The sequence below is a fragment of the Carassius gibelio genome, chromosome A8 (assembly GCF_023724105.1).
Source record: "Carassius gibelio isolate Cgi1373 ecotype wild population from Czech Republic chromosome A8, carGib1.2-hapl.c, whole genome shotgun sequence".
NCBI lineage: Eukaryota > Metazoa > Chordata > Actinopteri > Cypriniformes > Cyprinidae > Carassius > Carassius gibelio.
Genome location: NC_068378.1, coordinates 4,489,992 through 4,512,645, shown reverse-complemented (window position 1 = coordinate 4,512,645; position 22,654 = coordinate 4,489,992). Strand labels below are relative to the sequence as shown.

Here is a 22,654-nt window from a genome sequence, read left to right as displayed (position 1 = left end):
TTAATTAAATGTCATTAATGAAAAAGACTGCACAAATTATAGCGTTCACGACTCGAGGAAGGTCCGTGTACAGTAGGCTAAAGTGGATAGTTTACAACACCCCATCAGTTATATTCAGGTCTATAGTGCCACCTGATGGCACAGTTTTGTAACTTCTTAGAGAAAATTAAGTCGTTATAACGAGAAAACGAACCTCGTTTTGTTGACATAACGATAAAATTAAGTTCGTTATAACGAGAAAACGACCTTCGTCATGTCGAGACAACGAGAAAATAAATTCGTTTTAACGAGAAAACAACAAGAAAAAAAAATACAATGCATGGCCGCTCAGAACTTCCGTAGATTAGTGTTAGTTATGTTAATGCCATTCCATTAATATTTTTTATCAATGTTGAACATAAAACATAAAAAAAAAAAAAAAAAAAAAAAAAGAATCCTGCATCGATTATTTCCAAGCAGGAATTCCATTTTACATGTTCAAAAAGTAACCTCAACTCAAAAACATTTATGCATGAATAATAACAGATTCTTATTTTAGTGTGTGTGCAAAAAAAAAGTGTAAATACACTAATATAACTTAATCTATTATTGTTCATTATAATATATACTTGTATACTTGTATTATACTTATTCTACAAATATGTAATTTAATTGTATTTATTTATTTTATTTTATTTGTAAAGACAAAATTATTATTATTATGTATTTTATTATTATTATTATTATTTTTAATGTGTGCATATTCATAAGATGGTTTTTGATTCTCTTTCCTTCTCTTGTATATGGGCTCATGGCCTAGTAGCAGCTCTCTGGAGCAGGTACATTCACATACCTGGGTTTTAGCCTGCCTGAAAAGTGTTTCTTTCAGTGCCTCCGACTCTACCGAGGTGCTAAAAATGTCTTTAATGTCATAGGGCTCCTCGCCAGGCTTAGGGAACTCCAGGCCTTTGGGGAAACCAGCCAGAGGTTCCAGATCTAATAGGCCTGCATCCTCCTCAATACACCTGTACCAGAATAGGGAGGGGTGTGGAGAGGGGAGGGACCCTCAGTTAGCCCAACAACCGCAATCTAGATATCGGAACTGGATGCATTTGAGGAGCATGCACTGGATGAGATGGTGGCAGGACATGAAACATACAAACAGTCATCACACCAGCGGATGAAAGCACAAAACAAATGGACACAGCTTTGGTGACATTCATGGTCAATAACTCTGTCTGTCTCCGTCCATGCAGAATTAAACGAGATGCTGGGATAAACTAGCTTTTGAATAAAATATGCCGCAAAGCAATAATTTAGATGCCGGTGGCATTCCAGCAGGAATAATATTCCCAGAAAAGGACAGTGAGGGAGAGAACAGAAATGCAATAGAACTGGCCGCTGAAGTTTGTCTTTGTTACAGTGATTAAACACACATGTATAGTGACAGATGACTAGTTGCTGATTAGTTGTGTTAGTTGTTTCAAGAGAACTGACAGACAATGAGGGATCACAGTGGCAAACACCATGGGAAACAATCTGTTCAACAACATCTGAAGGTTACAGTGGGTCATATCCAGCAGTTACACACACACTCTGTTCCACAATCTGGTGAGATGCCTTGCTGTCTACTTAGGGAACTTCCTTGTGCCCTCTACAGAAGCATTCTAAGTGAATTGATTTGGGACATTAAACATGGCAGAAACTCGGCATTCTGGGATTGCCTGCTTTGTGAAAGATGGTTATGCCGTCAGGAACAGGGTTTTCTTCACTGTAAGTGCACCTGAGCAGGTTTTGGAACAGAGCTGTAGTGTGCTTCTGCTGCTTGTAATGATGTTTGTGCAATACATACATGATACATTTGTGTCCTCTACAACTTCTAAACTTAAATGAACACTCACTCAAAACTGAATCCTTTCTGCATTCTTAAAAATGTAAAGTTATGAGTTTATAATTTGAATAATTATTTTTGTTTTGTTTGAAAGAAATATCTAATTCACACACACACACACACACACACACACACACATATACACAGTATGTGTGTGTGTGTGTGTGTGTGTGTGTGTGTGTGCGTGTGTACTTTTTTAATATATTTAAAAAACAATCTTTCAGAAATCACTCTAATATGCTCATTTGCTGCTCAAGAAACATTTATTAAGCATAAGAAATAAAACATTTTTTTAAACAATTTCAAATTTTCGACTATAGTGTACTTAAAGTTCATATACAATACACAACATTTAAAAGCCAAATTGCAAATTTAAATAATGATAATAATATTATCATTAATATTAATTTATCATCATTATGAGCTTACACTGCTCATACTGCTTCCTAAAAGTCAACATAAGATCAGAATTGACCCTCCGAATGTTTCTGATTTGATTGTTTTATTGCTTGATTTTTTATTTTATTTTTTAATTGTATGTTGTATCATGTTGACTATAAGATCTGCATGTTCACGTCTATAAAATCACAAATAATAGAAAGGTAGGATTTTAATTGGTATATTTTGCTTGTGTGATAGTTGAATGTTCATTTAGGTCGAGTTGTCCTGTTTAAGCCTTTCTGAAGTAGAGAGACAGATGTGTTTTCTGACCTGCGCGTGTGTTGGTAAGACATAGGGAGAGGGGTCGGCTCCTCATCCTCCTCATAAGTGCCCTGCACCACAGTGACAGGAGAGCCCGTCTCGTCCTGGGACTTTTCTGTCAACGAGCCTTCCTCATCCTCATCGTCTCCCTCCATCTCCTCATCTTCCTCCGCCAGTTTTGAGGTGTGACTCTGGGGCTGATCCTCCCGCGTCAGCTCCGGCCTGTAATCACAGCACTCATTTAGATTTACATGTCTATTTTCATCATCGTTTTGATGCTTTGAATTCAACAGGCTGATTTCACTACTGTACCTTTACCATCCCTACATGTGAACAACATCTGTTATTACTAGCTAAGATATTTGCAAATAAAATGAGTAAAAAACAACAATTTGAATGCTTTGGTTTTGAATACAAAATCTTTGCTCATATGTAAACTGAAACTGAAAGACCACAGGAAACAGATGATTATTCTGCACAATCTGACTTTGCTGCAGCCTGGAATTGAACTAATGGTTTCGTCTGGTCAGAGGAGAACTGGCCCCCCAACTGAGCCTGGTTTCTCCCAAGGTTTTTTTCTCCATTCTGTCACCGATGGAGTTTCGGTTCCTTACTGCTGTCACCTCTGGTTTGCTTAGATGGAGACAATTACCAGCGATAACGTCGACTTGATTGCACAGATACGATTTAAACTGAACTGAGCTGGATGATGACATCACAGAATTCAATGATGAACTGCCTTTAACTGAAAATTTAATATTTACCATCATCATTTTGCATTACTGACCCACTATTTTCCTATTTAATACTGTAATGTTGCTTTGACACAATCTGTAAATGACTCATTTGTGCAGTTTAAATTTCATAAACTGTGTGGGTGATTTTGCAAACAGTATCTGCAATGAAAATGTGTGACTACAAAAATGTGGCTCCACATTTTGGAAATCCTTGAACAAATTTCTAATGGCCGCTGGTGATGAGTTTTTATGTCCTTGTGAAATGGAAACAACTACAGTATGACATCTAACTAGAACTCCCCAAATATCAGATCAGCTATTTTCACCCTGAAATCGAGTCGATTGCAGTAATTCTCTCATCATAATCTGACTGCCAGATATATCCGTGCTGCGCTGGTCTCTGGGTTGCCATCCATCATTTTCCCCGGCCTGGCTGGAGCTCGAAAACACAGATCCACCAATGACAAACACACCGATTTTGCACTTAATGACAGACGTTTCTTGCGAGCGTGGCGATGATGAATTGGCTAATTTCGAAGGGGCGAGCTAGACAGGTCACGAGCAATCATCATGGTTTGTCTCACTGCCACCGAGTTCAAGAGAAAACGGCTGTTCTGCAAAGCAGCTATCAGCACCGCGCCGTTCCACTACCTCTCTTTTTCCAAATGTTTCAGCTCACGATGTCATTGCGTGAACTCCTCCAAAAAGTCGCTTTTAATTCAGCGCTCTGAAACAAACTTGTACTGATGCTGACGGATGTCGAGTGGAAGGAGGAGGAGGGGGCTGTGAGGTGGGTGGTTAAGCTATGTGAGGTGTAGACTTACCAAAACCGAAAAAAAAGAAGAACTGCTTGTTTCCCATTTTCCATCATGCTTAAATATCCCATAATCAAATTTGCCCTGGCCTGAGAGAAAGTCCATGCCACGTGGGAGACAGCAGCGCTCCTGCCACAGACCTGTGCTTTGTCTCTCAGTCTAAACATGTCAGAGCGCTGTTTGCCTTAGCTGCGAGGAAGGGGGGCTCCGTCAATGCAGCGCACAGATAAACGTCTCAGTCTGAGGGTCCCCTGATAGGGCCAAACCTGCAGCCCCCTACAGACTGACAGTCAAACTCAGTCAGAGAGACCAGACGCACTTTGAAACACTATTAACCCAGCTGCAGGGAAACCCCCGTCTCTCTCTTAATGGTGAAGTCCGGGAGAACAGATCACGTCTTATTCGAACGGAAGAGTCCCTGAGCTACTCTTTCATTGCTCGTTACATTTAATGAAGCTCTTCATTTAAGTATCAACTTTGTCTCAGATGTTTCCCCTAACATTTCTGTCGATGTACAGTGAAAGTATCAGGGGCCATTCATACCAAATTCTGTGCTGCTTTTCCATTGCTTTTCCATACAAACATGTTAAATGTGCTTTTTTTTCTTTCAATTCCTTCACACAACAACATGTTCTTTGTGAATTACGAAGTAATTAAGCAGTAACACTGTCTCAGATGTTTCGGTAGCACTTTATTTTACAGTCCTGATCTCCATGGACATACTACAGTATGTACTTATTATAGTAATTACAATAACTATGTAATAACTAGGTACTAACCCTAAACCTATCCCTAAACCTAACCCTACCCCATGTAGTTACCTTGTATTACCAGAACCTTCTTAGATAAATACACTGTAAGTACACTATAAGTACATGTAAGTACACGTACTGTAAAATAAAGTGCAACCAATGTTTCTCAAAAAATTCCTTAGTAGAAACAATCAAATTTAGAGTATTATTTACAATTAGTGCAATGAGTTACTTTTCTAGAGTAACACGACATTGCAATGCATTACTTTTAAAATTATGGAGCAGTAAAACGAACGTTTAGCTCAGATAATTGAGTTCTCAGTCATGGCTCCTTTAGGTTTGAGACATTGTTGAAACTCAAGAAGAGACAAATGTGAGACTTGAGTCTTTTTCTCACAAGAACAGCCTGAAATTCTTCATTTTTATGTTTTTAATCCCACTGCTTTATAGGAGAAACAAACGAGATATGACATTTCCTTCAAAGTAAAAAAGACAGAAGACTTTCCACCATGCATTGCACAAGAGTGACAGAAAGTGAGAGGGAAATGGGGAAACGTCATGAAATACGACGCATGAGCGCAGAGGGGAAAGTTGCAGCTGCCTGTCTATCCGAAGCACTGCAGTCTCTGTGAGGGCGATTTGCAAGGAGACAAAACAGAGCACTTATTTGAATTACAGATATTAAAATGCCAGGCCTGCTTGTAAGAGTCAGGACAGGACTATTGATCCCAGATGGCAGTGTGAGGTTTCGGCCCATGCCAGAGGTTTAAAGTGACGGGGGAGAGGCATGGAGTGCGGAGGAACCGAAAAACTAAGGAGGACCATTACTTGACTTTGTGTATCTGTTCATACGCATTGGTCTGTGTGAATCAGACTGCACAGCACCTAAACCAAACTCTGAATCTGGCCACACACCGACAGTCGTGCTGACGGTTCATGAATCTGGCAGTAATGAGCTTTTGTTTGGTGTTTTCATAAGCCGATGGAATGTGCTCCCTGATGTGTATCTGGCTGCGCTTAATGCAGAACAGAACTCAACAAGGTGAAATGACTCATTGAGATGTCCCGTCCCTCTCCCTGTAATGGGTGCCGCCACACACACACACACACGGCTGGCTGGAGTCCAGCAGTAACACAGTCCTCCACTAGAGAGCAGACTGTAACTTCAGGAGCCAGCTTGTGTGACTGGACAGGTTTGTTGCCATAGCTTCAAAATATATTCTGTGCATGTGTGTGTGTGTGTGTGTGTGTGTGTGTGTGTGTGTGTGTGTGTGTGGGAGCTCGTACCTTTTCTCCGAGGAGCTACAGGCCTGGTTCAGCTCACTGTTGGAGATGAAGTTCCTAATCTCTGAGAAATACGAGTCCTCCTTCTCATCCAAAAGTGCATGATTGTCAGACTCAGAGTTTGGTGAGGAAATATTTGTTCCTAAATTTGAGAGGATCCCAGACTGCTGACTCACTACAACATATAAGTAGAAAAATAAATGCATTAACAAATACAAATAAGATAAATAAGGTTTCTAATTTTAAATGACAGTTGCATGTGTTTTTGCCAGATTCCTTTAGCATTTATTTTCTTATATTTTATATTTATTGTCATCTGCACATTTATTTATTTTGGTAAAAAAAAAAAAATGCATTAATCACTAAAAACATGATTTAAATAATAGAGTAATATAAATTCAGGTAACCTTAAAAAAAATAATAGTAATGTATTTACCTAAATTGTTAATGTAAAACAAAGAGATATATTAATTTTTTAAGAACTTATTTAAAAATAAAAGAAAGTGGATTTTACCTGGAATATTCTCGTGCTCATGTTTCTTTAAGTGGCGGTCCAGATTGGTCTGTTGACCGAAGCAGCGATTGCAAAGGTGGCACTTGAAAGGCTTTTCCTTGTTGTGAATGTTACGAACATGTCGCTGGAGGTTGGAGGAGATGCTGAACGAACGGTCACAGTATTTACATCTATGAAGGAGAAAAACAGAAAATCTGTTGGTTTCTGTTGGGGTGAAACAATAATCAAAAGCTATAAGATGCATCAGCAAGCACACTGACACCACTCTGGGGCTTTCATGCATTCAACTTCCCGAAAAATTGGACATGAGCCACATTTTACTATAACTGTTGAATCCCGTACGGTATTGTTACAATGTTTGGTGACAATGACCCCACCAAGAGGCTATTTATTGTTTTGCCATTAAGTTTTTCCTTCTTGAAGTGAAGTACATTTTTATATTTTTATTTCAATATGTGATATGAGAGTGTGCTAGCGTGTCTCAACGGTCAGGGTTTGACTCTCTGTAGCTCACTTAGAATAGACAGGAGAACATCTATTTAATGTGCTGATAAACAAACATCGCAGCGAGGCAGTGTCAGGAGTTCGCCGGACAGTGCCTCCTTTGTTGGGTGGCCGGCGTAGCTTAGACTCCCTCGGCCGCTGCAAAGTGGACTTTCAGGGCTAATTGCTTTGGGAAAATCGCTCGTCATCAAGTGCTCAGAATCAAGATGCAGGCCCCTTTTTATGTTCCAGTTTATTTTGCGAGCAAATGTGTGTGCGCTTCTGCACAGCCCGATTTTCCAGACTTGGCACATCGCGGTTCATTGAGAATGGTACAACGCCAAGGCAACATTTCTTTTCTTTTTATTTTAAGTCAGTCTTTTCTACCCCCCATTTTGTTTATGTTCATTACTTGGTCCAGAGGGACTTTAAATTACTTCATCATCTCAGTTCTTTTTTCTCTGTTAGAAGGACTGTACATGAAGCGTTACAATCCGAATGGGGTCTTTCAATGGTCAGACCTAGTGGGCCAATTTCGCTGCATAGAGTAGCTGATAGCATCTACAGCAGGCAAATAACCTACTACAATGAAGCCCGAAGCCGGCCCGCTCTGATATTGGCCTGACTCTGCCTTTTTTTGCTGAAAGTAAGATGGGGAGATGCTGATGATGTCTGCTATTTGTTAGGGTAAATTGTTTCTAAATTAACTAATCAGTGGATTGTTGTGAAGGAGCCAGGCATGTCGCGCTTGTGTCCCATGGGAGTCTCTCTATCTCATCGAGTGTGTTCACAGGGCTCTATGGTAGATTTGTAGAACTCAAAGAGGGGTTTGATTCTACCTGACCCTTTTTTGTACACTTTGAAAAACGTGTTTGAAACTGATAGACGTTACAGAACTACCAAATGTTTTGCAGAATGCAATAAAATAACGAAAATAAATCACATTGAAGAAAAAGTGATGCTAGAGTGTCCACATTGCTATGTTTTTAGGGTGTTTTTATGTGTTTTAAACTGTACAGTGTGGCACTGCAGGTTATGGGTAGTTGCTACTGTATGTGATTGGTTGCTGGATTGCTCTGATCTTATCATCTGCTAAGCAAAATGTGTAATAACACCTCATCAACACGAGAGGTAAAATTCCAAGCTTTCCTCTAACCAATACGCTCGTATAGGTCGTTTGTCTAAATCCCTGAAGTACGACCAGTCCAAGCGTATACTACAATTGCGCCCCTATCGTCAAAAGGACATTTTCATATTAGGCAAGGCAAGGCAAGTTTATTTATATAGCACATTTCGTATACAAGGGTAATTCAAAGTGCTTTACATAAAATAAAGTAAAATAATAATGAAGAAAAAGAATAAATTATTATTGTTTTGTACTCTTTTATTTGCCCTCTGGTTTGCGTTTTGTGTAGCTCAGTTGGTAGATTATTGCATTACACCTTGATATGTAATCAAACTATGATAGGTTCGATCCCAGGGAACGGTCGTGCACAAAAATGTATATGCTCAATAATCATAATTTAGCATCATTTCTGTGAAGGTTAGGTTTAGGGGTGAGGTTAGGTGTGGTCATTCGGACGAATAAGCCACCTAGTAAAATATGTAGGAAATACTGTGAGATCGTTGTAAAAAGCCCACACATTGCATTTAAATAAACATGCATTTTGATTGGTAATGACGTTATACGTCATTATGACGCCAGACACAACGCGATACTGTCATTATTTTAATGACCGCTAGATGGTGCTTAACTTTAAAACGTAAATATAGGTCATAATAAATGCTTGCAAAAACAACCTATATGGTCATTTTTTGTTGGAGGACAGGCTCCAAAATTCATGCCTGTTGCATGTCACAATTTATTACTTATGGACAAGGGTTTGTTGAAATGGGGTGCTTGTCTTTGGAAGCACCACAATTAAGAGATTTCCCCTCATAAATGACTGTTTTCACTTATATTTGTTCAGAAAGTGCACTGTTAAGAACTCTTTCTTAATATGTCTTCTATGTTACTTCTTTCTTGTCTTACATCTTAGTCATGCCTGGGTCAAAATATCACTTAAAATTTTGAAAGCCCCCCGATCCCAAAGTGCCCCCATCACCCTCATAGAGGGCTTTCCACAGCTGGTTAGAAGCCAAATCAATGATAATTAAGCCGTTCTATAAACAGAGCATGGATGTCTCCAGGGTGCTATTACCAGCCAACATTGTCCAGAGCTTGCTCTAGCTCCACAACATCTGCGCAGACAGAATCAATCTTCATTCTTTTCTGATCGCGCTGCCTCTTATGTCTCACGTGTTTCATTGTTTCTATGTTATATTTCTCAGAATGAGCAATGCTTTTATTGCAACCTAATTCGCCAAAAACATATCTAAGGTGCTGGTCACATTACTTAAAAACTGTCCATGTGTGCTTTAACATTTACTTCTATATGAGTCAAGCATGAGAGGAATTTATTGCTCATGTTTTGAGAAGTGGGAATGAACCTTTGGATTATGGAGTAATCGTTAAAGGTTGGATTTTAGGCTATATTGTTTGTTTTGGATGACTATGTGGTCTCGCACCAAAAGCCATGCAAAGTTAGTTGAATGTATGCATGAGGTAGAAAAAGTAAAGTTCTGTTCCAAAACCTATTAGCTGATTACATCACAGACACGTTCCCAATACAAGGGTTGTTCCAAATCTATGCAGCATAATACTCACCAAATTATTTGCTATGTAGGCTGCTTATAAAAATATTGTGTTGTTAGCTTAGCAAAATGCCAATGTCAAACTACTCCTGCAAAGTCTCCTGCACACAGGAGTCACAAAGCTTCAGAATTTCAATACTGCATTTGTGTGTGTGTGTGAGAAAGAGTGTAGGTCTAAGAGTGGCTTACCTGTAGGGTTGTTCTCCTGTGTGTGTTCGTAAGTGCCTTGTAAGATTAGCTGACCTAGGAAAGATTTTCCCACAGTACCTGCAAAGGATAAAAACCAGACTCTAAAACAGTAATCCAGCATTGTTACAACTCCCATATTCAGAGTCATGTAACGCATTGTCTGGGCATACTCAATGTAAATTTTGGTTGGATATTAAAACAAAAGCAGATTATTGGTTACTTTATTTCTATATACTTTCTTCTTCTATTAGGTGTGTATTAGTGTGTTGATGTATACATTTAAACATGATGATATGGTAAAGATGCTTTAAGTAAAGCTGCAGAGTAAGGATGTTGTTTAATCTTGTTTCATGAGTGGCGCTCACCTGCAGGTGTATCGCTCCTTGCCTTTGCGTAAGATAGCATCAGAGAGAGAGGGAGGCGGAGAGCGGAAGTTAAAAAGGTGGTGTGAGGAGTGCTGGAGGGAATTGGGAGCATCCAGTTTCAGAGCGCTAAAGCTTTCCAACTTCTCAGTCATGTTTTCCATCGCAGACACCTGAGGAGAGAACACGAGGCGAGTTCAGAGAGGAATACTCTGTGTTTGATGCACAGCTAAGGGGCTCGTTTAATCAGAAACTTCTCTTGAATTGATTTTGTGTGAGATTACAACCCATCTGGGACTAAGAAACATTTTATTTTTTAGGGCAGATGCATAAAGAACAAAATAACAGCAGTGGTAATGAACTCTGACAGAGTGCCTGGGAGTTTGCATCATAACCAGACAGGATAGAAAGCTGGAGGAAGTTATATATCAGAAGGTCGAGTCTTGATTGTGTTGTTCAAGAGTGACCTCCCTAACCTATGGCACGTTGGCAGCCACTCGAGCAGCCCCATGGGAGCCCCCGGCTCCTACTTTGTTCCCAACAAATCTCTGAGAGAAGCGTCTGAAAGAGCCATTCACCTCCATGAGCAGTAACCATACAATGCAGTTTAAGATACCCCTCGCTGATAGTACTTCCCCTGCTGCAGAACAAAGGGTTTGCTATGCGGCTCTATGGCCAGAAAAAGCTTACATCCTTCCTGCTTTTGGAATATGGATAAACACAGAGACAGACAGTGTGTTTTAATTTATTTACACGTCTCGGTATCACCTTGATTCACCTTGAGTGTTTTAGTTTAGAATATACAGGTGCTATAACAGGTGATGATAGATAGATAGATAGATAGATAGATAGATAGATAGATAGATAGATAGATCTTTATACCATTTGTAGAAGTCAAAATAGACATTTGATTAAATAGGGGGTTGCTGAAAAGAGAAAAGGAAAGAGCGAGAGAAGGTTTAGATTTGGGGGGAGGTAGGTCAGCATTGATGGAGGCCAGATTTACAGGTCAGATAAGACAGTTCCCAACAAGAGAGGCCATTCTATTACACACAAACACAGGAAGTCCCTGATCGACATGCAGACATTATCTAGGCAGCCAGAGCAAGAAAGAAATGCTAGGAAGTTATTAGCGGTGGGACTCAATGGAGAACTTCCCAGAGACAATGGTCTACTCCGCAAGTGTGTGGCATAATTTGTTTCAATTCAAAAGGCCATTATTAATAATATTTTCATTATTGTTGTCAATGTTCAAACGTGGGAAAGGTTTAAAAGTTCTAACAAAACAATGGGGGTTGTTTTTCTAAGCAAACGATAACGAATTTTGAATGCACAGCATGTCAGAAAACAGGCAATACCTCTTTCGAGATTATCTTCATGATGAAAATAATCTAATGAAAATAAATACCATCAGATGTCAGAACTTTTTAAAACATCAAGGCTCCCCTTGAACCAAAACAGACCTGAGGTGGAGTATACTGGGAATGTACTTTCAGTGTCTCGCCATGCTCAGCTGTACTCGAATGCAAAGACGAGCAGAATCTTTACCAGTGTACAAGAGGATGTAAAGCAAATGTATGTAAGGAATACCTGAGGATGGAAAAGTAGTGGTGCCTGCCTCAAGTACTTCTCCTTTAGAGCTCCTACTGGGTCTATTAGCTTCCTCTTCTCCACCCTGCTGGACAACAGCACCAAGGGTTACGTACGAACGATGGTTGGTTAAAAACCTACTGGGTATCAATACTTTTTCAATAACTTGTTTAGTTAAAAAATATCACCAGCTACAGCTTTGAATTGTCTTTGTGTTGGGTCTTACTATAAGACCTACTCGGGTTCAAATACCTGTAGATTGGGTCCATGAAGAATGGCGAGGGCTTGGCGTAGTGGAGCGACGGCTGCTGCTGGGGAGGAGGTGGCTGTGGAAGGGATACTTGCGGCTGAAGCATCTGGGGCGGGTGCAAGTTCTGGGACTGAGTTAGTGCTAGGTGTTCATCTTTAGCTGCTTTGCAGTTTGCACCATAGGCGTGATTCTTGCGCTGATTGTGTGTGCCGCCATTCTGGTTGGCTCGGCTTCGACTGCCTATGCTGAGGTCCAGAGGTTGTTCCTCGCCAGGGGCCAAGGGGGTATTAGATGGCAAGGCTGGCTTGCTGGGGGGTGGAGGAAGAGGTTTGACCTCCTTGGGTTTGGTGGTTAGGTCAAAGGGTGAATCCGCACCAGTGGCTGTAGGTAATTTCTGTATGTGCTCACGAGGGGATTTAGGCTCAGGTTTGAAGAACATGCCAGGATTGAGTGCTCTGTCTGTGAATGGGTAAAAGGAATGTGGGAAGTTGGGCAGAAACTGGAAAGGGAACATGGAATGGTAGTTTAAGTTGCCCATCTTCTTCTCCTGCAAGCCCATTAAGCCTGGGCCAAAATACTTTTCTGCAATTGAGGCAATGGCTTTAATGGAGTCAGTGGTGGCTCCGGAGGGTGGAAGTGCTTGCTCTTCTGGTGGCGGGAAAAAGGAGTGCTGGGAGGAGAGGAACGGACGCTCGCAAGGGAGGTTACCTGAACTGGAGACAGCTACTAAACTGCTGCTCACTTCGTCCTGCTTGCTCTCCTGCACTGGTTTCCCCCTACTCTTCTCCCGTTCACTCTCTGCCTCACTTTCTAGATCTGAGCCAGACACTGTGCCAGTGGTGGTGTCTAGATCTGTGCCGCTCGATGTGTTCACATCTTCCAAGTCACTACCATCAGACATGTCATTTATCTTCACTTTATTCTTGTTGTTGTGGAACGACAAATCCAGTTTGGACTCTCGATTGTCCTCTGACTGGCTGCTGAGACCGCTCCCTACATTGCCATTGCTGTTGTTCATGACCTCAGAAAGAGTAGGAGCATCAAGAGAAGGCAGCTTTCCATCTTGACTGTTACTAATTGGGCTCTTGAGCAGTGGACTAGGAGGTAACAATGGCGGTCTAGGATATAGCGATGGGGGAAAGATCCCTGGGAAGCCATGGGAAAGGGCTGGGAATCCAGGGGGTGCTGGAGAAAAGGGCAAACCTGCATGATGCGGCCTGGATGGGAAGTAATCACCGAAACCAAGTCCACTATGGTTCAAGCCATGATGAGACTTGGACTTGCCTAAAATGGGACTTGATGTCATTGGTATGCCTGGTGTGAATATGCCTCCAGGATTATAATGGTTTTTGCCCTCGCAAAAGCGCCGATGCTTGTTGAGGGAAGAGGTAGTGCTGAACATTTGTCCACAGTCTTTACACTTGATCTGGGAGCGGCAGTCTGCATGCATCCGTTTGTGACGGCACAGGTTAGAGAACTGGGTATACGATTTGTGACACACCTCACCTGGGAGAACACACATAACTGGTTAATTCTATTAACATACTGTTTTTATTTTGTGTTTATTCAATAGCAGTGATAATCCGGCAGCTGGTTAGATCGACCAGTTAACTGTGCATGCTGTTTATTATGTTCAACAAACATCGCACTGTCTACAAAATGGGTAGCCAATCCTGCTCCTAGAGGGCTACCTTCCTGTAGAGTTATCTCCATCTCAAGAGGCAACAAATCAAGGTGTTTGAATTACTTGACAATTTCATGCAAGTGTGCTGGAGAATGGCTGAAACTGAAGTATGCAGTAAAGTAGGACTCTAGGAGTGTGTGGTTGGCTACTGCTCTACTGTACATTGAATTCTACTCTGTTTTGAAGGTGAGATAAAAACACTAATGTTATATGATAAAAATATGATCCATTAGCATATTAATAACTCAATGAGATTCTTCATTAACAGTAGAGCTATTTCAACTAAGTTTGTATACATACAAATACATGTACACTGGTACAGCATACATGCATTTGGACTCTGGACGTAAACACACAGAAACTTGTGAAGCCAAGCAAAAAGAAGATGGTGCTTTCTCAGTGTTGGTATGAGGGCATCAAAGACACGGCAGAGACATTTACCTCTAAACATTAAATCTGCCTCTGCCTTGGCCATATACAAGCCTAATGGGCCCTCAATAGAAAATGTAGTAAAAAAAAAAAACAGAAGAAAGGAAAATGGAGTAATTAAGAATGCCAAAAACCACTAACGAAAAGCGCAAACAAATGTAGAACAAAACAAAGAATGGCTCTAGAATTTCATTTAGTTTCTCTGACCTATAAAACAACAGCTGTCACAATCTTGGGGTGGAGCTAGCCGGGAGGTCTTTGGACACTGGTAATTGTATCTGAGGCTTAGACAAGACTGCTCAGACTTACAGATGAAAGGCTTGACACTGCTGTGTATGTGCTTGTGCTGCTTGAGGCCCGAGGAGGTGGCAAAGGTCTTGCCACACTCAGGGCAGGTGTGGGCTCGGGCACCGACGTGCTGAGAGCGGATGTGGCGCTGGAGGTTGCTGGGGTCTGTGAACACCTGAAGAACCCACAGAAACATAACACGGTGTAAGAGCAATCACTTGGAAATGAAATGTATTGAAAATTGTTTTAATTGCACTATAATATATTTAAATCTGCAGTAATTAACATTATTTGGAAGGTTGACATGTCTTCTGGTGTGACATCTATCAAAAAGTATATTAAAGCAAAATTTGGCTATTTCTTCTAATAATTGCTCTGCAGTCTTCATGATCTCACATTAATCAAGAGACTACATGCATGTACATTTGTCACACTGCATGACATTATAAAACAAACTCCTGAATGTAAAAGATATCACATGTTCATCAACTACATATTACTCCAGGGTCACGTTATGTTTCAACTTCTCACATAAAATCGAATTGACGCTTTTAAAAATATAAGTGGTTGCAGTAAGTCGCCATAACCTACCTTATCACAGTTTTCACACTCAAAGCGCTTGCCACTGTCATGTGACATCTGATGGCGAATGAGGTTGGATTTCCAGTTGAAAGCTTTGGGGCACTGGTCACACTTGTACTCTCTCTCATCTGTGTGTACGATCATGTGCTGCCCGAGACTAAGAATACATAAGAACACCATAAATATTTTCTGTGTGACCACCATGTAGGCCGGTGTTTCTAAATTGGTCTGTTGTGTCAAGGGAAGAACAATGCTAAATGCAAATAATATAACTAAATCACAACCCCATGTGCAGTTAGAATAGCAAAACAAACAGGCTTATCTTCTTAGAATAGATTTTATTTTTATTTTTTTATTTTGTTTTACATCAAAATCATCTTGGTAGCCAAATTAGGCAGATGCCAAATACAGTTTGTGGCAACCTTTTTCTTTGCAGTCTGTGTCATGTTAATAATGTTTACCTATGTGCCTTATTGCAATTTTAGTAAATATCAATGTTTGATTGAAGGGCATTTTTGTTTATTTTTGTAAGATACACATATTAATCATGCACATGTTTATCATACACTTTTAACATAAATCAGTTCAGAACCACTGATGTAAGCAAATAAGGCAAATACTTATGAAAAACCATAGTTTTAGAACGAAACTGATTGTTTTTTGTGTGTGTTTGTTTTATGATTATAACAGCTTGGGGGTTCGCTAAAGCTTGGCGGGTAATTAGAAATTGCTCAGTGTGGTGGAGAAGTACGGACCTGTACTCGCTAGGGAAGATCTTTTCACAGTCTTTGCACTCGTGCACCGGCTCGTCGCTGTCCTCCTGCTCCTGTTTGAAGTCTTCGCTCAGCGAGTCAAAGATAGAGCTGCTGCTACTGCAGGAGTATTTCTGATGCCGCCGTAACTCCAGCTTTGATGTGAAGAGCTCATCACAGTGTTCACAGCGGTACATCACCTCATCTGTGGGGACGCCATCACACAGTTGCTCAACAATAGTTATTAGAAGGTCATTTTCAATTATAAAATGTTCAGCCTCCAGAACCAGACCTCAAAATGTATTTGCACACTTGAGCCACATTTAAAAATGCCTGAATGTTGTTAAATTAGATGACCAAAAAAAAAAAAAAAAAACAATCAAGTGTCACATACTTTAAAAAGAAAGCACACTTTCCATTAAGAAGTTTCACAAAAGTAGGATTTAAATGATAAAACAATAGATATACTACTGTAATGTTAGTGGAAACTGCACCTTTGGTTACTCTTCTATAGGACACCTGTGAGAACTGTGAGAGCTGACTTCATACATCCACAAGAACATCACTAAAGCTGCTTAAAAGCATTTGTTTGCAGACGCCACTTGGTTGCACATCAAAAACATTCAGAAAAGTAATGAAATGTGCCCGATTTTAAGTCTAACGTAGGTCTCCACATATTTCTTTATAGATATCAAATGCGTAACATTAAAATAAACATGCATTTTTGGTAGTAAGGTTTCAGAACACATATTCAAGATGAATTTAATAAAAACCTTGAATCCCTTGGAAATAACGTGAACATAAACCTTTATAGAACTAACAACATTAAAGCTAACGCATTAGACTGAATATCAGTGATTAAATGACTAAAACAGTCATGCTGTTTTATCCTGGCATTTGTCCTGACAATAAAGCCAAGTTCACAGATAACCCAAGAGTCGTGGAAACTCTACGGTCTGATGCATTAGTTATCATCATCCTCCAATCAAACTCACTGATAACTCTGATATACTCCATGCACTGCCCAGATCAGGCCAAGGTGGATGAGTTTCATTCTTCTTTGACTCAATGTTTTGAAAGCGAAGCCCATGCGAAGCTTGCACTGATGATGTCTAATCTAGGATTACACCACAGATTCTGTTCTGTTTTTCAATTCATTACCGAGATGCATATTGACAGAACACACTCCACAGCAATGCACATAGACTTCCTGCGAAATAAACGAGTATTTGGAATAAAATGCCCTTGTGACCTCAAAGAGGCCTTTATGGGGAAAACTGAAGTCAAGAAAAATCGCTCATTGCATTTCTGTGCTGAGTTTTATTTTATTTTTTTAGCCCTAAAAAGAATCTGAGACATTATCTCTCCGTCCCATCGGTAGCACTAATGACAAAGGCAGGAATGTTGGGAAAAAACGACAGGGAATGGGAAACTAATAGCTCTTGGAGAGACGCAGGGGGAACACAATTATGTGCAGTTTAGCGGCTAATCTGTGAGCATGGGTGAGGTCCCTGGAGACTCCTCCAGCTCCACTCCAAATTCCACCACCGATAAGCCACGGGACGGAGGTAGATGTAGAGCTCTTACTCTGTCTGTCTGTTTCTCTCAGTCTTCATTGACCATGCTCATTCCACTCTACACGTTACTTTTCTTTTGTTCTCTGAATTGATCTGTCTGAGTGGAGCCTGGCTTGCATCTTTTGGCGTCCCTGTCTCTCTTTTCTCTCATAGAGCTTTCTTCTTGGCTTTTTGGCAGGGAGATCTGAGACACATCTCTATCAGATAAAACCTTTTGCATGTGTTGGAGAGCGACTGCTGCGCTGTGACACACTTCAGTGCTTTTGCAATTTTCTAGTCTGTATCAACTACTCTGCGCTTCAATAGCAAAATTACCAGATCACTTGAAAAAAAAAAAAAAAAAAAAAAAAAAAGATTGAGATGATTGTGAGCCTGTTTTAAGACTTCCAACTTCTGCATTCGAATTAAGGAAACTACAAGTGACCACCGATGCTTAAAAAAAACATTGAAATGAAGGAGACAAAAACAATAATGCTGCCACTGTGTACAGTGCAATGCATATATTTTTTTTTTATTTGTGTAAAAAAAAAAAAAAAAGAAAAAAAAGAAGAGCTATTGTATTTTATTATTATTTTATATATTTATATATGACACAATTAGAATCCTTCCATTTAGAAAATTAGCCAGTACTAGTTCAGCTGCCTCTGGGTTTAAATGTACTGATTTTTTTTTTTTTCTTCATCGTCCGAACTTTGTATAACAAGACATGCACAGGCCACATACAGCCTCTTACTAACTGCTGGCAGAGGTGAATGAGTGTGGTCTGTGTGAGTTTGTTTAAAAGAGTGCCTAATGACTTGCATTAATCTCACCTTCCAGGTTCGGTGCCATCGAGCCCTCGGGGAAAACTCCGTCCTTCATGTACACCAGTAACTCCTCCCCTATTTCAATATCTCGAATAGCTTTATAATAGATCTGCAAAAAAAAAGAAAAAATATGTATAAGCATTTTATAACAGTAAATAAAAAGTCCTTAAATTATTATTATCATAATCATCATCATCATCCGTGCTTTTCATAGACATAGGCTTTATTTTGAATTGCAAATGTAAAAGCAATAATATAAATATTTGTAATTTTTTGTTGTAGCCTAATCCGGATCAAAAACGCACGCATCAAACGATCACAAAGGAGAGGATATTGCAGTAATTATTAAACACAAAGCGCATCTGAAATCGCGCGTGCTTCATTTGGTTGTTTATTTACCGAAGGCCAACAATAAATAGATGAAAACTCACAACCAAAATAACCGAGCGCATCACATGCAACAAAAACAGGTGAAATTAAAGAGTACAATAATATAGAGTAATATAAAAAATGTGCATGTTAAATGCATTAAAACAATGTGATCGGAATCAGATTTGTTCGGTGCGTTTTCGTTTTTAATTTAAAATAAACCGAACAACACGCACGCAAAAACAATTGTTGGTAGTTTTAAAAATACAAAATAATACATAAGTACATAACTAACAGTATTGTGTTGCTTATACATGCTGCAGGACATTTTCACATTTCCGTGTAGCCTACTAAAATGATTTTACCAATGTTTATCATTTTATTTGTTGCACATTCATACAGCTTGTTTACATTATCCTCGCGCTCTTTTTTATTTTAACTTTTTCTTAGACTGATGTTTTGCTGCAAAGTTTCCTCAATTAAACACAATTAAAATCCTTCCAGAGAAAATTGTGATGACAAACCACATCTGATGTGTTCCAACATATACACTCCAAACAGCCTGCATTTATTCTGTAAATCAATATATATATATATATATATATATATATATATATATATATATATATATATATATATATATATATATATATATATATATATATATATATAGACTTTAACGTAACTAAATCGACTTGACAACAATCAGGATGAAGTGCCCAGGAGCGGTCGGCTGAAGGCTGTAGTACCGCTCTCTCCCTCAAGAGGGCGCTCAGGACCAGGAGACAGCAGCAGGTCTGGGCCGCTCTCCGAAATCAAGACACACAGCTAAATAAACTGCACAAACTTCATCTCAGAGCTTTAATGTTGTGACAACTCTAATGTGTGTTACAAAAGTAGGCCAAAGAATCGTTTTTTCCCCGCTCAAGAGGGGCGGCCAATGTGTAACACAGCTATTATTATGGTTAACATTAATATTACATTTACAGTTAAACGAAGTTAAGAGCATTCCTGACCTTTTTCTTTTCCGAGAGTTGATAAAGTTGGGCTATTTGTTGAGCGGTGGATCTCAACGCCTCCAGTTGTAATAGCAGCTCTGGTCCCGTAGAGTTCAGCACGCAACCCATAGTATCATGACAGCGCGCCACAGCAGCGCGAGACAGAGGAGCACGCGCGTCTTTGATGAGGTGAGTCGCGCTCATTAGTGATTCTCTCTGTCGGCCACTCCTCCTCTCTTATCTCCAACCAAAAGGACTGAACCCCTCCCCATGTCCTCTCCTCCTCTGACCACCGCGTGAATCTATTATTGATGGAAAATGTATCTTTCCCAGCTTATGAAAATGTCAAAAATACCCTCTGCGCTGTTTTCAACGGGGCTTTAAACGCACGCACCTGTTTTTACTCGTCGTCTTCCGCCACGAACGTTTAGCAGATGTTTAATATTGAATCAATTAATATTGAATAAATTACCGTTAATTGAAACCTAAATTTCAAGGAATTTATTTTAGGTCAATTATAAACCATATTTCAGTATAGATTAAATAAAAACAGCGTTGTTTTTCTCCAGTTATTATATTTGAATATAACGACCTAGTAGCTAATGTAGATGTATTTATATCTACATATGACAATATAAAAGAAAACACTGTAGGCCTACGCTATATTATTTCATATTTTGTAATAATATTATAGGCGCGATTATAATTAAAATAGCTACTATTATTATTTATGATATTGTTTTAATTAAGATCTATATTCCAGTTTTTACCGTTTTATGAATGTATAACAAAATATAATTATCACCGTTTCTTTTGAGTTTGTTGCTTATTGCTTATGATACATTGAGGAAATACAACGAGTGTCATTTCATCTCCAGCGGATATAATCTAATTATCATGTGTTTTTTTATTTATTATTTTATTTTATTTTTTTAGGCCAACTCAAATTTCTATTGTAAAACAATTAGAATATAACAGAATCAACAAACATTTAATAATAATAGAATACACTTTGTACAAATCAGTTTAATCACATAAAAAAGTCATTACATTATGAAAAATGCATAACATAAAATGGCATGAACAATGCAGGTGCTCAACCTGCCGGAATCAGGCTGAAACCTACATGATCTATTTGTGAAAGACAGACGCTGGATGTCAGATTGTGCTGTGGTCTTTGGCTAGTTCTCATCCGCTCTGTGTGCAGCGTGGTAATGCCTACCTTTCACCCCAAAAGCAATCTATTATGATGGGGCTAAGCTGTCTCTACAGTAAATCTTTTCAGCATCTGACAGCACTGAGAGAGCCATCTTGACCCCCTCATGATGCTTTCAAGTGCTGGGGGCCGATGCATCATCCATCACTTAGGTGACAATAATCCCCTGTCTGTCACACACACACACATGGACACACACGCATTCATATAAGTGCATGCAGACAATCACTGACATGAATATATAGGATATAAATATAGATGTCAAATTCACTTTTATTCGGGTGCGCTGATTCTGACATGATTAAGACAAGATCAGAACAAAGTTCATCATAACAACTCTCTGATCAAATGCCAAAACCATATAAAAACTAAACTGCATGACAAGACGTCAGAGATTTTTACAAGTTCCTCCCTAGCAAACATGCATAACTCAGTAGCTAATAAGTAATTGAATGCATGAGATTTAGTTCGTTTGATATGAAAGTGCAACACACAGTAACTTCCTGGTGTTTCTTTCTAAATACAAAACCACTGGAATAATTATTATTATTATTTTTTTTTTAATTCTGACAAAAATTGTTTTATAATTGTAGGCAAAAGGGTTTATATGTGTGTGTGTTTGCACGTCCTCAGCCCTTCAGAAACAGACGGCTATGGCATGGCAGATCTGGCTGTGCTCTTCAGTTTTTCTGACAAACAGTTTAAGTGCATCTTGAGAGATGAGGGAGGGGGGTCAGAGGTCAACAGTCTTGCTGAATGAAAAGCCCGAATACGTCCACCCGCTCTATTGTCTCAGAGCGCGAAGGCCAAAAACCGGAGTACACTCTCTCAGCGCGAGAAGATAACATCAGATATGCAAATGACATATTTAAAAACATACTTTTACACAAAAGTGCATAAGCTCACACAGTTTTTAAGCTAATTTTGCACCTGTTACAATAACACAACACAACCTTCTTTTCTTAAAGCTAACACCCTCGCCCGGCGAACTGCTATTAAGAAGCATTCACACCTCGAACGACAGTCATAGCATAAAAACACATTAAAGCGTAAGGCCTGAAAGAGTGAAACGCAGCGCTACACACTTGAGCCGTGTTTTCAGGGGCCCGGACGCCAGAGACAAATGCGTAAACAAGTAAATAAATGATCCCGGTTGATTTTAAAAGGTTACAGGCACATCAGAATTTGCTGGGCGTGTGCATATTTCCATACGGCTCGTGCACTGAGAATGCGCAAAGTACAAAGTTCAATGAATTATGCATTTTTGCATTGTGCGGCCGTTCTGAATAAATAATAGGCTGTTGTCCTAAAAAGTGTGCAAAAGATGAGAAAGGGTCAGAAAGGGGGGAAAAAACCAACAGAAGAAGGGAGGAAGTAAATAGAAACCATGTATTTAGTGGTGATTTTAGCAGGAGATATTATTCTCCTGTGGACCCAGCGGTGGCTGCTCATTGAACTGAAACGGCTTTAATGATTGGGTTCTGCAGCCGGTGGTTGTCAGTCACAGAGGTTGTCCTCCTGTCCTCCTCTGTTTGTTAGGCTTGTGTTTTATGTGTCAGCCTCTAAAACTGCGGTGGCCACACTAGCTGCCCCTGTTAGCCAAGAGACAAAAGCTAAGGCTTTGGCTCGTTCCACGAGTCAATCAGACTGTTTTAAGTGAGTCAAACAGCCTAAAAGTGGCAGAATAATAACAAGGAAAGTGATCCACTTA

At 39.7% G+C, this 22,654-nt stretch overlaps 1 protein-coding gene across 6 annotated transcripts in view; it reads right to left on the bottom strand.

Annotated features, from left to right (window-relative positions):
- The window catches only part of LOC128018185 (histone-lysine N-methyltransferase PRDM16), a 195,860-nt gene that overhangs the window by 4,795 nt on the left and 168,411 nt on the right, over window positions 1–22,654 (bottom strand). Inside the window, exons 5-16 of one of the 6 annotated variants that reach the window (XM_052603537.1) lie at window positions 18,367–18,469; window positions 15,981–16,182; window positions 15,235–15,382; window positions 14,563–14,818; window positions 12,245–13,748; window positions 11,993–12,080; window positions 10,406–10,575; window positions 10,041–10,118; window positions 6,675–6,844; window positions 6,164–6,335; window positions 2,582–2,794; window positions 833–1,004 (exon numbers count right to left, since the gene is read on the bottom strand). In XM_052603537.1, coding sequence (XP_052459497.1) covers window positions 833–1,004; window positions 2,582–2,794; window positions 6,164–6,335; window positions 6,675–6,844; window positions 10,041–10,118; window positions 10,406–10,575; window positions 11,993–12,080; window positions 12,245–13,748; window positions 14,563–14,818; window positions 15,235–15,382; window positions 15,981–16,182; window positions 18,367–18,469 — 3,276 coding nt within the window. The remainder of the gene's footprint in view (window positions 1–832; window positions 1,005–2,581; window positions 2,795–6,163; window positions 6,336–6,674; window positions 6,845–10,040; window positions 10,119–10,405; window positions 10,576–11,992; window positions 12,081–12,244; window positions 13,749–14,562; window positions 14,819–15,234; window positions 15,383–15,980; window positions 16,183–18,366; window positions 18,470–22,654) is intronic. The other 5 variants (XM_052603538.1, XM_052603539.1, XM_052603542.1 and 2 more) reach the window with 5 other exon arrangements.